Source organism: Prionailurus bengalensis, chromosome A3 (assembly GCF_016509475.1).
Source record: "Prionailurus bengalensis isolate Pbe53 chromosome A3, Fcat_Pben_1.1_paternal_pri, whole genome shotgun sequence".
Lineage (NCBI taxonomy): Eukaryota > Metazoa > Chordata > Mammalia > Carnivora > Felidae > Prionailurus > Prionailurus bengalensis.
Window position 1 is genome coordinate 48,207,127 of NC_057354.1, and position 17,301 is coordinate 48,224,427.

General features: G+C 46.7%; 1 protein-coding gene across 1 annotated transcript; it reads left to right on the forward strand.

The window, feature by feature from the left end:
* Positions 1-12,081: 12,081 nt before the first annotated feature.
* On the forward strand, positions 12,082-15,474 carry NXT1 (nuclear transport factor 2 like export factor 1). Its single transcript, XM_043603003.1, has 2 exons — positions 12,082-12,528; positions 14,727-15,474. The coding sequence occupies exon 2, from the start codon at positions 14,786-14,788 to the stop codon at positions 15,206-15,208; it is 423 nt and encodes a 140-aa protein (XP_043458938.1). The 5' UTR covers positions 12,082-12,528; positions 14,727-14,785; the 3' UTR covers positions 15,209-15,474.
* Positions 15,475-17,301: the final 1,827 nt, after the last annotated feature.

Sequence of the window (17,301 nt, forward strand, 5' to 3'; positions counted from 1 at the left end):
ACCTCCTCTGAGAGCACAGAGAGCCAATATTCTCTACCATAGATGGAGTAAGAAGCATAGAGATGGTCATTTATTTAAAGCTACAAAGGTTAACAAAAGGCCCTGAATAGCCAAAGTAATTTTGAAGAAGAAGACCAAAGCAGGAGGCATCACAATCCCAGACTTTAGCCTCTACTACAAAGCTGTAATCATCAAGACAGCATGGTATTGGCACAAAAACAGACACATAGACCAATTGAATAGAATAGAAACCCCAGAACTAGACCCACAAACGTATGGCCAACTCATCTTTGACAAAGCAGGAAAGAACATCCAATGGAAAAAAGACAGTCTCTTTAACAAATGGTGCTGGGAGAACTGGACAGCAACATGCAGAAGGTTGAAACTAGACCACTTTCTCACACCATTCACAAAAATAAACTCAAAATGGATAAAGGACCTGAATGTGAGACAGGAAACCATCAAAACCTTAGAGGAGAAAGCAGGAAAAGACCTCTCTGACCTCAGCCGTAGCAACCTCTTACTCGACACATCCCCAAAGGCAAGGGAATTAAAAGCAAAAGTGAATTACTGGGACCTTATGAAGATAAAAAGCTTCTGCACAGCAAAGGAAACAACCAACAAAACTAAAAGGCAACCAACGGAATGGGAAAAGATATTCGCAAATGACATATCGGACAAAGGGCTAGTATCCAAAATCTATAAAGAGCTCACCAAACTCCACACCCGAAAAACAAATAACCCAGTGAAGAAATGGGCAGAAAACATGAATAGACACTTCTCTAAAGAAGACATCCGGATGGCCAACAGGCACATGAAAAGATGCTCAATGTCGCTCCTCAGCAGGGAAATACAAAACAAAACCACACTCAGATATCACCTCACGCCAGTCAGAGTGGCCAAAGTGAACAAATCAGGAGACTATAGATGCTGGAGAGGATGTGGAGAAACGGGAACCCTCTTGCACTGTCGGTGGGAATGCAAATTGGTGCAGACACTCTGGAAAGCAGTGTGGAGGTTCCTCAGAAAATTAAAAATAGACCTACCCTATGACCCAGCAATAGCACTGCTAGGAATTTACCCAAGGGATACAGGAGTACTGATGCATAGGGGCACTTGTACCCCAATGTTTATAGCAGCACTCTTAACAATAGCCAAGTTATGGAAAGAGCCTAAATGTCCATCAGCTGACGAATGGATAAAGAAATTGTGGTTTATATACACAATGGAGTACTACATGGCAATGAGAAAGAACAAAATATGGCCCTTTGTAGCAACGTGGATGGAACTGGAGAGTGTGATGCTAAGTGAAATAAGCCATACAGAGAAAGACAGATACCATATGTTTTCACTCTTATGTGGGTCCTGAGAAACTTAACAGAAACCCATGGGGGAGCGGAAGGAAAAAAAAAAGAGGTTAGAGTGGGAGACAGCCAAAGCATAAGAGACTGTTAAAATTGAGAACAAACTGAGGGTTGATGGGCGGTGGGAGGGAGGGGAGGGTGGGTGATGGGTATTGAGGAGGGCACCTTTTGGGATGAGCACTGGGTGTTGTATGGAAACCAATTTGACAATAAATTTCATATATTGAAAAAAAAAATAAAGCTACAAAGGTTACCACAACAAGAACTAAACATGATGAAATTTGCTAAGAATCTACCTTGTAACTAAGCTATCATTGTAATGGGATCATTGGAGATTATCTAAACTTGATAAATCAAGCAATTGAATTACAAGCTTATTGTTTCAATTTATAGAGATAACAGACAAAGAAACAAAAAAATAGAAACAGTTGCAAGTGTTTGCCCCAGGGATGTGGATTGGGAGGAAAAGAGGGCAGTGCAAGAGGCACTAACTATGCTTTATAAACTCTTCTGTATGCTTTGATAATTCTATTATGTGCCAGAGGTTTGACTTCAGTTTTTAAATTAAATTCAAGGCAGCCCCTGCTTCCACTCAGGATGGAGGATCAGCACTTACTAGAAAGTGGATAGAGCCATGTGGCCATTTGCTGGCAGCTGCCCTCTGCACCCCAGGAAGCCAGGACGTCCAAGGACTGTGGAGGGCATGGCTGGGACCTTGGGGCATGGGCAGTTCTCCTGCTCAGGGCCCCCCAGGGCTCCCCAGCAGAGACAGGATCCTTCACTGCCCTGAGCACCTCCAGGCACCACAGAGTAGGAGGACCACATTGCAAGTGTTGGCCTGTGTTGACCATCTGATGATCCCCTGGGGAGAAGCCCAGGAGCCTCTATGGGGGCCAGGGTCATAGCACTGCCTCCCCAATGTGGTTGGGACCTGGTGGACAAGAGTTGGCTGACTGAGGGACCTGAGCTGATTCTTCCACCCACTGACCCTTTTAGTCATTTTGTCCCATTGCTCACTGTTCGTTCATTGCCTTGAAACCACCACAGGATAGAAGTTCAAAATGCCAAACATTTTACTAAAAACACTAACAAAGAGGCATTCTGAGACAGCACCTCAGAGACCCTAAATGACAGCACCAGATAATGCAAGGTCTTCTGCTTTGGGAAGGTAAAGGGACATCCACTCTTCCAAAAGACTTCTAAAACTTCCTCTTGGGGAAAGAAAAAACAAGACAAAACAAAACAAAAAAGTCCCTCTGCACAGCTACCTGTCAAGTCAAATGAGGTGTCCTGGGACTTTGCAACATTTTTAAATGTTTGATCCAGGAATGGAGAGATTTTGTTCATGATAAGAAGAGCCTCACAGTCCCTGAGCCATCCATCCACTTGGGAGGCTGGCTCAGAATCCAAGAACAGCTCTTTCCAAAGTGTAGACTGCACTCCTGTGGCTGCTGCTGTGAATAGCAACCCAGAATGAAGGGCTGGAGGAGTCCAGACAGCTTCCAAGGTAGGAAAAGTATTCTCCACAGGCAGGTCTGAACTAATTGTCAGGAGAGTGGAAAATATGCTTGAATTTTTAATATTTTAACATTATTAAAGACATTAAATTAGAATTCCAGGCATGAATGGGGGGTGGTCATTTTTATCAGCAGAAACTAGAAAATTTCTGCCTCAGTGAGCATTTCCCACCAGCCCTGACCCTGGAGCACCTCTGAGCCCTGGTCCTCATGTGCTTTGTCCTCTATCTGAGAGCAGAGGTTCTCAAAGTGTGGTCTAGCAGTTCCAGCATGCCCTGGAAATTGCAAATCTTGTCCTCACTCTGTCCTACTGTGGCAGAAACTCCAAGGCTAGGCTCAAGCATCTGTAAGCTAAAACACCCTCCAGAGGGTTCTGATGCTCCCTCAAGTTTAGGAACCTCTGCTTACAGTTTGTTAACATTAGATGTGGTTGGGCTTATTACTGCTTATCACAGAAACAGACCTGATAACTGAAATACTGACCCTTCAGGGGACCAGGGGAACCCCTTTGGAGATTCCCTAGGAGTTTTAATGATGAGAGAGAGTCTTGTCTTATCATTCAAGGCATTGACTGGATTCCCTCAGCATTGAACCCTGAGACCATCACTCAAGTGCAAACAGCATATTAGGGAGGTGGTAACAGAATGCATCTGTTGGGGTGTGGGAAGAAGCCAGTTTAGGGTGTGTCTCTGGGGAGGCTGGCACTGTCAGTGACTGGGGCCAGTCCCTGGGGAGCTTTTGGGGACAGTATAAGGCATATCTCACACAGGGGTCATGGAAGCAGGGATACTTCTCTTCCATCACCTTTCTGTCATTGTTGAGGGAGGCTCTTGGGTATAGCCCCCACCGCTGGGGGCTTCCTGCCTTACCCTGGGTGAGGCCCAGGTCTGTGGCCAAAGGACCCTCATCCAGGAAGGAGGAAACAGAAGGCACCCCATCACCTGCTCCAGGCAGCTTTCCTAGACCGATGGCAAAAAGGAAAATTCTTGTAACTTGTGTCTGAGCTCTGAGCCTCTGGTTCCTTATTAGAATCTTCCTCACCATCAAGGCACAAAGTCCATGAAGTCCAGCATAATTTTCTTTTTCTTTTTCTTCTTCTTCCCCTTCTCCTACTCCTTCCTCTTTCTCTTCTTCCTCTCCTCCTCTGTCTTCATTGCAGACACCCAAATCTCTTTTACTGAGGGGTATGGGGCCCTGGAAGGTGGGCCTGAGTCCCTCTCACTGCATTGCTTCCTGAGTCTTGTGACTACATCACAAACAAGAGCTGTAAATGGGGCACAGGAACTGTTCAGACAGGGGATAGACAGTTCAGGAAAGTGGAGAAGGTTGGGAGGAGAGGGGTACCTGGACCTGACCTTGAAACTGGAGGGAACCTGTGCAGATGTGGGGAATTCCAGGAGCACAGGTGTGGTGGGGGAGTAGCCTGAGGCCTGGGGAAGCCATGAAGGACCCACTGTGGCTGGAGCTTGGTATGGGGGAGAGGAAGAGCAGGAGCCCATGTTGCATGATAAGAGCCCTGCCCTGGGCAAATCTTTTTGAAGAGCATGCTTGGATTCATGATCAGAAAAGCCAATATCCCTGTAAGGAAAGGAAGGGAAGATGGGAACAGATGTTGGGGTGCTGTCATGACAATCTGTGCCCCTGTGAGTCAGGCATCGCCTGTCTATCCACGTGTCAGCATTAGAGTTTGGTGCCCCAATTTTACAGGTGAGGAAACTGAGCCCCCAAAGGGTTTGGTCATTCAGGTCTATCTGGCCCCAAGTTCCCATGATCTTTCTGCTCTATCCACCTGGATTGTTTTAATGGCTCCAGAGAAAGACAGTGGAGCCTGAACTCCAGGACCCACATGGGAGCTGCAGGGGCATGAGTGATGGTGAGACCAAAGTAAAGTGCAGGAGGAAGGTGCCTTTTAGTCCGGAGGGACAGGCTAACTGACACACAGGGAGACAGAGCCTCATGAAGCAAGAGGAGCTTAATGCTCTGTAGACATCACAAGTCACTCCAAAGTGAAACCCCTCACCCATAAGCCATTTCTCTCCCTTCCTCCCTGCCTGCTGGCATACACCAATCTGTATTCTCTCTCTGGATTTACCTAGTCTAGATATTTCATATAAAGGGACTCAAACAACATGTGACCTTTTGTGTCTAGCTTCTTTCACTCAGCATAATATTTTGAGGGTTCATCCACATTGTAGCATGTGTATTTCACTTATTTTGATGACTGCATAATATTTCGTTGTACGGCTAACCCACAATTTGTTTATCCATTCATCCATAGATGGCTGTTTCCACCTTTTGGCTATTCATGCCCATACACTTGTTTGAGTACCTGTCATTAATTCTTTTGAGTGTATGCTTGAAAGTAAAACTGTGGGGTCACATGTAAACTCCATGTTTAGCTTTTTGAGAAACAACCAGACTGTTTCCACAGTTGCTGCACCATTTTACATTCCCTCCAGCAATGTATGAGGATTCTGATTTCTCTACATCCTTGCCAACCTTGTTATTTTCTGCTTTTTGATTATAGCCATTGTAGAGGATACAAAGGGGAACCTCACTGAGGTTTTGATTTGCACTTCCATTTGCATTTTATTCGACATTTTACAGGGTCATCAACCATTCCCCAAGGCTCCCATGTTGCTAGTTTTCATCCCCTCAGCTCACTGAAGGCAGGGATCTGGAAACATTTTATTCTTCCCCATATGGCCAGCTCGGAGAACCATGGTTTAAAATGGCACACAGAGATGCTGGTGCCCCATCCCCAGATCTGCAGTCAGTCCACATGGTTGGGTGTCTGGGGGTGATAACGCTGGCACCAGCCATCTCACAGGCCATACCCACTAGTGATGTCTAACTGAGTATGCCAAGTCATTCGGGTGCTCTGTGCACTACCACTTACAATGTCTGCTGCAGTGAATACATTGTGCCCACCATGGGCCTGGTACCTCCCATTTCAGTGGTGTCAAATAACAAAAAATCAACTGAGTAAATTTGAAGATCTAATTGGCTTTATTCAACAATTCATGAATTGGCAGCGTCCCATCTAGCAAGTAGAAAGGAGCTCCCCTGAGGTGTAGAAAAGGAAAGGTTTTGGGGCGCCTGGGTGGCGCAGTCGGTTAAGCGTCCGACTTCAGCCAGGTCACGATCTTGCGGTCCGTGAGTTCGAGCCCCGCGTCAGGCTCTGGGCTGATGGCTCAGAGCCTGGAGCCTGTTTCCGATTCTGTGTCTCCCTCTCTCTCCGCCCCTCCCCCGTTCATGCTCTGTCTCTCTCTGTCCCAAAAATAAATAAACGTTGAAAAAAAAAATTTTTTTTAAAAGAAAAGGAAAGGTTTTTAAAGGCAGAAAGGGGGCAGAAAAGGAAATTATTAGCAAAGAATGCATTGTTTTAGGTCAAGTTGCCTTCCTAAGGGGAATGGAAGGGCCTTTAGGGTGCATTATTTCACTAGTTTTAACTAGGTCATTCCATGGTGACTGGTTAAAAGGTTACATGCTGGAGGGCGGGAGGGGGCACTGAAACTTCAGTTAGGTTAGGTATTAAGTTTTGTTTGCTGGTGGGAGGTTTAGCACAAGTGATCTCATTTTGGGCCTGCTGTATCCTTTTTAACAGTGGGCTAGGGCTGATTTCCAAATGCCTAAGGGCTTTCTCCAGATGTGGAAGGGAAACCTCTGGGCCCCTCTTGCCAGCAAGGCCAGAAGTGCCAGGGAAATGACACCCTCCCAGGCAGCCCTCAACTCTCAGGAGTTGGTGTGTGAATAACATGCTCCCTCCTCCTCCAGCCCTCCAGGTGGGCTCATTCTGAAGACTGTGTTCTGTGCTACTCTATGCTGTGTTCTGCATCATGGTTAGGCTCCATTGGCCACAGGGAACTGACTAAGTAATCTACTAATATTCTGATTGGGACCACCAATTCCAATGTGTGGGTTTTGTCCCCTGCAAGAAACAATTCTCCAACATCAGTTGGATGTCCTACAATTCACTCAATGCTGATACTATCTACCTGAAGAGAACATCAGATCCCACAGATAAAGGACTAAGTCCTACAAGATTGCCCCACACACACTTCTAATGTCATTTGCAAGTCCAGGTTGTTACCTGTGTTTCTGATTTACTGGCTAGGACCCCCTCCTTGGGTTTAATTCATTTTCTAGAATGAGTCACAGAACTGGGAGAAACATTTTACTTACTAGATGACTGGTTTGTTATAAAAGGATATAACTCAGGGACAGTCAAGGTATAGCACAAGGTGTGGAGAAAGGATGCAGAGCTACCCTGCCCTCTCCAGGCATGCCACTCTCCCCAAATCTCCCTGTTATCACCAACCCGGAAGTTCTCTGCTCCCTGGCCTTTTGGGTTGCTAGGGCTTTATTTCATAAGCACAATTGATTACATTATTGGTAGTGGTAATTAAAATTCAATCTTCAGACCCTCTGCCCTCTGCAGTGGTTCACTGTGGGACTGAAAGTTCCAACACTCTAATCACAGGGTTGGTTCCCATGGCAACCAGGCATGGTCCTCAGAGATCTAAGGGCTTTCCCCCAAATTACCTCATTAACATAACAAAAGCCTTTAATTAACACATTTATGGCTCTCAACACTTAGGAAATTTTGAGAGCTTTAGGAGCTCTGTGCTAGGAACAGATGATCAAATATATATTTCCCATCATAAATCGCAATATCACATCTACGCTATCCCTCAATTCTCTACTCCCCTACTGGTGCTTCTGCACCTCCCAAAATCTGTGACTTCCACCTCTTGGACAATCAGTGCAAACCAAGACATCTACACACCAGCCACTTCATATACATTAATTCATGAAACATGCTTAGAAACAGAAAACAAAGACCATCCCCTGAGGGTTAAAAGTGAGGGGGGTGGACATTGACTGGAGCAGACAGATGCAATGTCATATTTAAGAGAAAGGAGACTTCCAGCCCCTAAGGCTATGATGTCCGTGAACAGATTGAGGTATTTGCCAGCATAGTACAGAAACTCACAAGAAAAGGGGTAAACGTGGGTGGTGCTGGTGGGAAGGAGCTCTGCTCACTGAACTCAGTATCTGGTCCCTCCTTCTATCTGAGCACTTCCCTTCCTTGGAACACAAGTCCTTCAGCCCTCTCAACTCTATAGCCCTTTGGCTGCAGGGATCACACATATCATAGCCTCTCCTTGTTCTGACCTGTGCTCACCAGGCCTTCTGCCCATGCTGCTGAGGCTCCCCCTCCCCTGCTCACAGAGAATATGCTTGTCTCACAAAGAAGCATGTGCGAAGCTGGGAAACTGGTTCTGGCTGTAGATGAACAGCTGACACCTTCTCCAGAGTGCAATCTGGACTAATTCTCAGTGATCAGGAGGGAGCCAGCCTCAGGACCTTGGTGAGTTCTTTGAGGTGCTATCACCTTGCAAGGCCTCTTGGAACGCCATTTCAAGGTTCCTTTGGCAGCAGGTGGCAAGACTGATTCATACAGATGTAAATTTAAAAGAGAGGTATTGTCACTTGAGACTTTCTCTTGATACCTCAGGGCAGGGCTTCAGCAAGACTCTGGGATGATGGTGAGAAAGAGTCCTGACTGTCCCTGTGTAGCAGACCAACATGAACCCTACTGGCTTAATTGGACAACAATCCTTTATTTTGCTCACAAATCTGCAATTTGGCTAGGCTAGGAGGCCTCGTTTCTGCTCTATGCCACACCAGCCCTGGGAAGCCCACCCATGACTAGAGGGTTCATTTCCAAAGCTGTCTACTCAAGGACTGCTGGCTTCCAGGGTGGCCTGCCCATGTGGCCTGGGCTACTGACAGCACACAAGAACCGAAAAAGCCTGGCAGAGGCTGTATCTCAGAAGTTATACGTTCACATAGGTCTGCCTAAGCCCATCAAGGGGACCTAATGCCATCTCCTAATGGGGTGAGGGGAGTGTGGCAAGATTCTGGACAGGCACATGGGACTGAAATATTTTTGTGGTCATTTTTGGAAAATATAATCTGTCACAATAAGGATGAAAAACTACTAGGAATCAAGGTAGCCACGCTCCATAGCTTGTGAGTGTGTATGTGTAAGTGTGAGGTGTGTGTGTGTGTATGTGTGTATAATCTAGCTCACCCTCTTTCCCTGCTTCTGGTGGCATAGCTCTTCACCTCTTCTTCATTCACTCTCTGTGCTTCTCAAGACCACACTCAGCTTGTAGGCCTCAATTTTTCCTGCCTTCCCCAAAAATCAAGTCTTCAAGTGACAAAGAAATGTAGCCCCAGTTCACACTGGTCCAGCAGCAACTCATTTGATTCTGCTAAGACAGGGGGGGAAAAACAAAAAACAATACACATTTGGTTTTGGTGACAATGCATTGGGGGCACACCTGCCCAGCCACTGCTGTAGATTGCCTAGCTCCAAGTGATGCAGCCTCTCGCGGCAAGCAAATGTGTCAGATCCTGCACCAGAGAACTACATTGACAATGGGGGAGAACTCAACCCTGTGTTTACAGACTGAAACATTCTTAAGTCAGGACTGTCTTCAGAGCTGCTGGAGGCACAGCATATGTGACCAGAAGTGCCCTTCCTCCATGAATGGACTCCATACAGCAAATGGGGCCACTGGCTCCACTGCTGCTTAAACCAGGCTCATCTTCCAGAAGGCCCACATGTGATTGGTGACAAATCCTACCAATCTGTCACTACACTTGTTCCAAGTTTAAAAGCCAGTTATTGGAGGAATTGTTGGTGAATAAGCAAGTTGCTATTAATGCAAAATGTCAAAGCGTACTGTTTTCTGGATGCTTACTTTGTGCTTGGCCTGTGTTAAGCACTTACCATGCATTATTTCATTTGCTCCTCACATCAACCTAAGGAGATGGCTATCATTACTGTTCCCCTTCTACTGATGAGGCAGCTGAGCTTCTGGGAGGTTAACTCACTGGCCTCCATCACTCTGCTAGTGCACCAAGCCACACTATTAAGTTATAAATACCTTGATGCTGACACCCAACTTTAAACAGTATTGAAAAATAAAGCAAATTCACTGAAAGTCCAAACTTCAGGTCTGATTTGGTTCCCAACACAGTCACTAAAGGCCTGAATTCATCCTCTGTTCCCTGTCTCTCTGTCCAGGGGCTCCCCCTAAGGGTGGCAAGATGGCTGCAGCTGCACCATCCATGTTCCACATGTTTGGGAGGAGAAAGAAAAAGCATGTTTCCCCCAGTCCTCTAGCAAATACTTTCTCTAAGCTCAGTGACCTTAATTGGGCCACCCCAGAACTGTGTTCAGTGCAACTGCCATTTCTCTTAAAGCCAAGAGTATCTCTAACCTCCCAAATTTAAGGACTGCAGGGAGGGAGTAAAAAACAGGCTTGTTTCCAAGAGTAGCAGAGTGGCTGTTAGAGAGGAGTCATCACAACTAGAATGTTGTGGAGCAGTGACTTGAACCCAGGCCTGTTTATTCAAACAGTACTGACTGAGCCTTTGCCATGGGTCAGGCACAATTGTAGATGCTGAGACACAAACCTCAAAAGTTCTTGCTCTCCTAGCCTCCTGTTGCTGGCTCTCCTGCCTCCTAGGGATAAAGCCCTGTGCTCTTACAAGGATGTGAAGCTGGACTTACGTTCTCCTAACCAGCTTTTCTAGTTTTGAAGCAGTTTTGCAGCACTTAATTTCTGCCTCTCAGCCTCCTCATCTCTAAAATCAAGAATAACAATAACTCCCCCAAAGTTACAAGAATGAAATGGAGAAGGCTTACATGGGAAACATGATGAAACTTAAAGCAGGACGACATCCAACCTAACAGGCACACAGTAAGTCAACCCTCATTCCATTGATGCTGTGATTTGGATTTTTGTACATGTTCCTAATTTCACTGTCCTGGACTTTATAAAGACACGTCTGTATGAATACCGCTCCACAGATGCTATTTCACCCTCTCTACTCAGCCCCACCTTATTTCTTATAATCCAAATTCTTCACCTACTTGATAAGTGGAGGAGAGGGTTTGCCTGTATTAAATAGCCCATCCAGTTTCTAAATTTATCATGAAGCCTGACAGGAAGGGTTCTCTCAGGAACACAACCAAAGGTACACCAAAGGCTAGCCAAGAAGTTATGGGTTAAATGCACCACACTCTAAAGACATGACAACATCGGTAAACTTCACAGTGCCCAGAGGGTTCCCAGTTTTGCAACGAATTATTCAGTCTCTCAGACCAGTAGATGGAGTTGAGGACCTGGTGTCTAAAGAAACCTTTTTTTGTTTCTTTGTTTTTTTCCTGTAAACTATGTTTCTCAAGTCCCACATGAACTGTTTCCATCCTGTTGAGACTGTTGTTTTAAACAAAAGTTCAGTAAAAATTCAGCCCAACTTCCAGATTGGCTGAAATGAGCTAGTTCCAGGGCTGGAGAACAGGAACATAATACCAACCGGGCTATAGGCCATAGCTGGAATCAGGCAGTTTTCCTTGGAGCTTCTCAATTACCAGGACATGAGAGGAAATTGCCTTCGTTTCCCTTTCTGGCACACTTTTGTTACTTCCCAGACTGAGACTTTCTTCCCACTCTCCGCTTGAATCTTCACACGCGTTTAGTTGAATTTCCCACTTAACTAAAGTGGGTTTTCCTGTGTCATTAGGACTCCTAGAGCCCTTAGGCGCTTAAACTATAAAGGAGAGTAACCAGCTGACACACTTCATCAGGCAGAGTTCAACAGGGGCTTTGCTGGCTTCACTAGCTCAGTAGAATTAATATTTCTGTGCCACCCCAGGACATCCTGGTGCCGCACTTGCTATGCCTGTTTTAAAGCCTTAGTTGGGTCACAGTCGTCTGCTGGTGGTGATTTCCCGCGATTGCATCAAGTCGTCTTTTAACTAGAATTTTGACTAGAATTACCCCAACTGCAGGTGAATAGAAGTCGTAGGGCAAGGAACTGAGCGCGCCTCACACATTTTCCCCATCTCTTGTCATGCGGCCTTCAAGCTGCGGAGAGAGACCTTAACCACCTCTAGCTCCGGAGGCGGGACCTGGAACATTTTATCCAATCAACAATCCCACCTAACCAGTTGGGCCGGTTTCCGTGACTAGTTGGACCAATGAAAACTCGAGCGCGGATTTTCTGCGGGAGTCTAGAAAAAACGAGCCTCTCCCGGAAGCCAACACCTTCTTTGAGCCACACCTAGGCGGAGCTAGTCTCCCTGCCTTAAGTCCCATTGGCTGACATGGCTGCCCGTCACGGGGAGGCGGGAGTGGGCAGAGCCGTGGGAGCTGGAGTCTGCGCAGCACACCGCGGGCCGCGCGCGGGAACCCGTGGTCGGCGGCGAAGAGTCCTCGGGTTTCGGGAACCCGGCGACCTAGGCGGATCCGGGAGGAAGGGTGGGAGAAGAGCGGCTCTTCCGGCTCTTCGTGAGGCGAGCGGCGGAGGAGTGCGGAGCCGCGACAGCCCTGCCCTGCGACCTTCAGGGGCCGGCCCTCAGTGGAACTGGGGACCGAAAGGGTGCGCCCGATTGGGGCGCCGCCGCCCACGCTGAGTGGGGGACACCCGCGCTGGCCGAGGTCCCCGCCCCGCTGACCAGGGACGCCCGCGCAGATCCGGGCCGCTCACTTGACCGAGGTCGCCAACCCCGGCCTACCGGGGACACCGCTCTCCGCCGACCCCGGACGTCACCAGCTACGCAAGTAGGTGTCCCTCACGGTTCCCCGCGCTTGGCAATATGAAGACCCCAAGGCTCCCAGGGACTCCCGAGATCTCTGCCACGTGCATTCCCCACGCCCTCCCCGCCCCCCCCCCCCCCCCCATTGTCAGGAAGCAGCCAGGTTTTGTTCTTTCCCTGGTAGTGTAGCTGCTGTGCTGCTTCAGGTGTTTGCCGGTGCGAAGTGCTGGGCAGTGAATCCGCTTTGCGGTGACCAGTCCGTGCACTGGAGCAGGTCTCGGGCCAGAGATGGTTAGCGTGGGCGGGCCTTATGTGTTTGATGAAAAGCGACTCACCGCCAGAAATAAGGCCTGTTGCATCCTCTCTGGTCCAGCGCCAAAGAACTTGACGGTGTGGGCCTCCGAGAGAAGGCGGCATCTTCACAGCCTCTTCTTTATCTGACTTTTCAAGATTCTTTTCCCTGATCCGAGAGAAAAGGGCAAGGCGCCAGCTCTGTAGGTAGCAGAATCATGAGAAAGGGAGGTGGTTATCCTACTGGTATGGGGTCGGGACAGGTTGCTAAGCTGTGTTTGGAAAGTGGCTTTGGCAGAACTGAGCAAGGGTGGAGGAGGGGACGTTTTTGAGAATGAGTTGAGATGGTGGAGGGTCTGGAGCACGTCAGGGTGAGGAGTACTACGGATGTCAGGGGGTTGGGAATTCCAGCAAGATAGAAAGTGAAGCCTGTGAAAGGACGGTTTCAAACCAGCAGGCCTGGAATTGTGCTCTTAGAGCCTTGATTTCCTAAGCAGAGGACTTACAGAATAAGCAAGTAAAAGGACAGCATAGCTTTGACAACATTTTCAGAGGCCACAGCGTTCTTATAAATGATAAATCAGAGTGTACTTACTGTCAGGACCTTAATCCATCCCCTGGGTTTCTCCCTTCTCATTTGTGAGATTCTTTCATCGTTTCATGGTGAGCAGTAAATGAGATGATGCATGTAAATAAAGTGCACAGCAGATTCCCAGCTGGGGTCTGTCTGTTGAGGCTTGGCTTTAAGCTGGTGGAGGGAGTGGGAAGAGCTTTAGCTGTGCCTGGTCCTGTCCTTGCTGGTCTCCAGGACCAAGCTCCTTGACTGCTTTTCACAGTTCTTTACTTGACGCAGAGGCCTCCACCTTTCTCAGCCCTAAAAGTAAGGGACTCTTTCCCAACTCTATGTTAAATCTTGTATCTATTTTTCATAACCTGATATTTTTAAAAAAGATTTTTGAAATAAAAAAATGTTTTAAGTTTGTATATCCAAACATATCCATTATTTTAGTAGTGTTCTTTCATTAATTTTTTCTAGTGAAATCTTTTAATGACACAAAAAGGAACAGGGAACTGTGACAGTTGTACCGTACTCTGAGACAAGCAAATAATATTTCTTTATGCTTTTGCATTTTTTTTTAAGAACTGTGACATTTCAGCTACAGTTGAGATTCTTTTTTGATGCCACCATCCCCCACCCTCCATCCCATAGAACTTGCTTGATTCTAACCTGTCTTTCCATTGTGGCTCACAGGACTTGCCTGGTAGGTATTAGTGTTCACAGAAGCCAGGTGTCTTCCCTTCTCCTTCCCATTCAGCTACTGGTTTGCTTGTCATGAGCGTCATGACCACCATTTTGGTTCTGTCCTAGTGACATTTGTTCTCTTATTCTCTTAAGAAAATTGCCTTCTCTTTACTTTCCCAGTAGCTGTTGGGTGAGTTCATGATAGGCGTTCTCAGACTGTCCCCAGCTGAGGAGCATATGCCATCTGATTGATCTTTATTGGGCCACTGTTTCCTTCCACTATCTTTATCCAGGATCTGCTGCTTCTCCACTGCCCTATGGGCAGTCACACCTGGTCCACACTTCCAGGAAAAAGTGACCTTCCATAGTCAAATGTACTATCTTTTATAAAATGAGATTTTAAAAATTCACAGTAATAGCTACGATTTTTTGATCATGTAAGTATCAGGCTTTTTAAGCACTCGGTATACACCGTCTTATTTGATTCTCATGTTACAACTTTCATTTTAAAATGAGCAAACTGAGGTTTAGTAAAATTAGATGTTGGCAAAATTTGAGCCTGGAGTCGTTTCTCTACGTTATGTAATTGAAAAGGAAGAATTGTAATAGAAAAGGAGAATTGTTCCATTGTTGGGGCAAAATGAACTTGGGCATTCACATGGGTTCTCTTCAATCTTCCTGCCCCACAGCGCCGGTTCCCTCGGGCGCAGGAGCACCTGGGCAGAGGCTTCCTTCAGCAGGGCCGGAGATGGCATCGGTGGACTTCAAGACCTACGTGGATCAGGCCTGCAGAGCTGCTGAGGAGTTCGTCAATGTGTACTATACCACCATGGATAAGCGGCGGCGCTTGTTGTCCCGCCTGTACATGGGCACAGCCACCCTGGTGTGGAATGGAAATGCTGTTTCAGGACAAGAGTCCTTGAGTGAGTTTTTTGAAATGTTACCTTCTAGTGAGTTCCAAATCAACGTGGTAGACTGCCAGCCTGTCCACGATGAAGCCACCCCGAGCCAGACTACAGTCCTCGTTGTGATCTGTGGGACAGTGAAGTTTGAGGGCAACAAGCAACGGGACTTTAACCAGAACTTCATCCTGACCGCCCAGGCCTCACCCAGCAACACAGTGTGGAAAATAGCAAGTGACTGCTTCCGGTTCCAGGACTGGGCCAGCTAGTGGAGGCAAGAAAGGTCTCTGTTTCAGTCCCAGCTCTGTAAGGAAACGTAGATCTCAAAATGTGGAGACACAAGTTCCTTTCTGTTACTCCAGGCCACACCACCCCATCTTAACTTTGCATTTTCTGGAGTCCCATGAGCCCCTTTCTGAGCATATTCTTGTTTGTCATAGATGCCTTTCCAAAGTAGTAAACTTTTCTATTTTTCTACTTGTTCAGTAGATATCCTGGTTCTGGAAATTCTGACAAATAAAACAATACAAATGTTGCCTCTTTTCCCTTGCTCAATGTGTTTGTCCAGATTTTGAGGCAGGAGGAATCAAAGGAGGATTAGAGGCAGGAAGCTTAGTACAAAGTACCTGCAAAGGTGTCAGGTCCAGGACAGAGCACTTACCTGGCTCAGGTGTGCTGGAGTTGGGGCTCTACCCAGATCTCAGGGTAGGCTGGGAATGGTGTTTTATTCCTAAGTACCTGGGTGTTTTAACCTGTAATTCACTTTTAGAGTACATCAGAATTGCCTAACAGATGGCTGGGTCCTACCTCAGAACCTGAGCTGAGTTGAATGAATACCAACAGGTGAAATACTAAGGAGTTAGTTAATAACTACTTATAAATGAAGCAGCTGTATTAACTACTCTTATAAAGAGGGGTGAACTGCTTTTAAAAGGGAGACATACTGAGGTGGGGGGAATAGGCATCAGTATTAGAAGCTAGTTTTATTGACCCTGAAGATCAACTCTAATTGCATTTTCCCAATGTAAAAAAAGAATAGAGAACTAGAAGGTTCCATCATCCTGTGACTAATAAAGGAGATCTCATGGCCATGTGGCTTCCCAGTTAAATTTTCTTTGACAAGAGTGTGCTAGTTTTGGGAGAGGTTTGTGGGCTAGAATATTGGAATGGGAACTTTTGAGAAGGAGAATACTGATGTGTGTGGTGGCACAGATGGCAGTTTCCTCCCCACACCCTTCCCCTCCTGTAGTTTCTGAAGACTGACAATGAGAAGGACAAAGTAACCACCAAAAAGAGGGTTTGATGTATCACTTAAGTTCTGGCTAGTGATGGGAAAGCAGAGGGGGCTTGTGGGAGGAGTTTGCCTTAATAGACCCTTCCTTCCTCCTCACATTTCCTGGAAAGCAGTTAAGGTGGCTTGACCACTGGCTCTGGCTCATTCTGAGCCATGGAGACAGCTTTACCCTAGAGATAGGATTGTGTTAAACTGGAAGGAGCCTGAATCCTTGATGATATGTGGGACCATTCAATAGCCCTAATTTACCTACACTAATTCTTTTTAAATGAGAGAAATTTTATCTAGGAGACCTTATTGGTTTGGGGTGGGTTTCAGCTACCACAGCAAAACCTAATCTCAAAGGAGAGCGCAGAATCCTAACCACTAGACCATCAGGGAAACCTAATCCCAAATGAGGACAAAGATTTGCAACAGGGGCAGACAGTGTGTTATATGGGAATGGCTCTGTTGTGGTACCCTGGGGAACCAAAGTAGACCCAGGTGCCCTCAGGAATTCACAGTCTAATCAGGAGGCAAGACATCAAAATAGTAAAAAAAAAAAAAAAAAAAGTTTCAAAACCACATATAACGAGTGGTCAAATCAGTCCTATAGCTGCATGGCATAGCAAGCAGAGACAAACAGTTCAGCTGAGATGGGGTAAAATACACGTGAGGTTGGAAGTAAGGTCCCAAACCACGAGGTTCCAGTGTGGGGTTTTTGGACTCAAGCTCTGTTCCATAGGGAGGAGAGTAGAATGGGCTAGGAGGATTAGTGCAGAGACTGATGTGGAGATGGGCTTCAAATCTGAAAGCCCTTGTCCTTAAGGGTGAGGTAGGATGCCACCTGCTTCACCTCAGCTCTGGATAGAGGGTGTGAGTCCCATCAGGCCATCAGAGAGCTTGATGTGAAATCTCTGGAGTCTGAGAATCATGTTGGCCGGAAAAGCTTTGAGACAGCAGCTGTGGGTGTTCCTGTGGGACAACAGGTTTGGGAAATTAAAAGTAAAGATGGCATTCTGAAGGGCACTAGGACAGACCTCTTAGTGGCTTCCGAATATCCATTTTCCCTTCTTTCAGGAACAATAG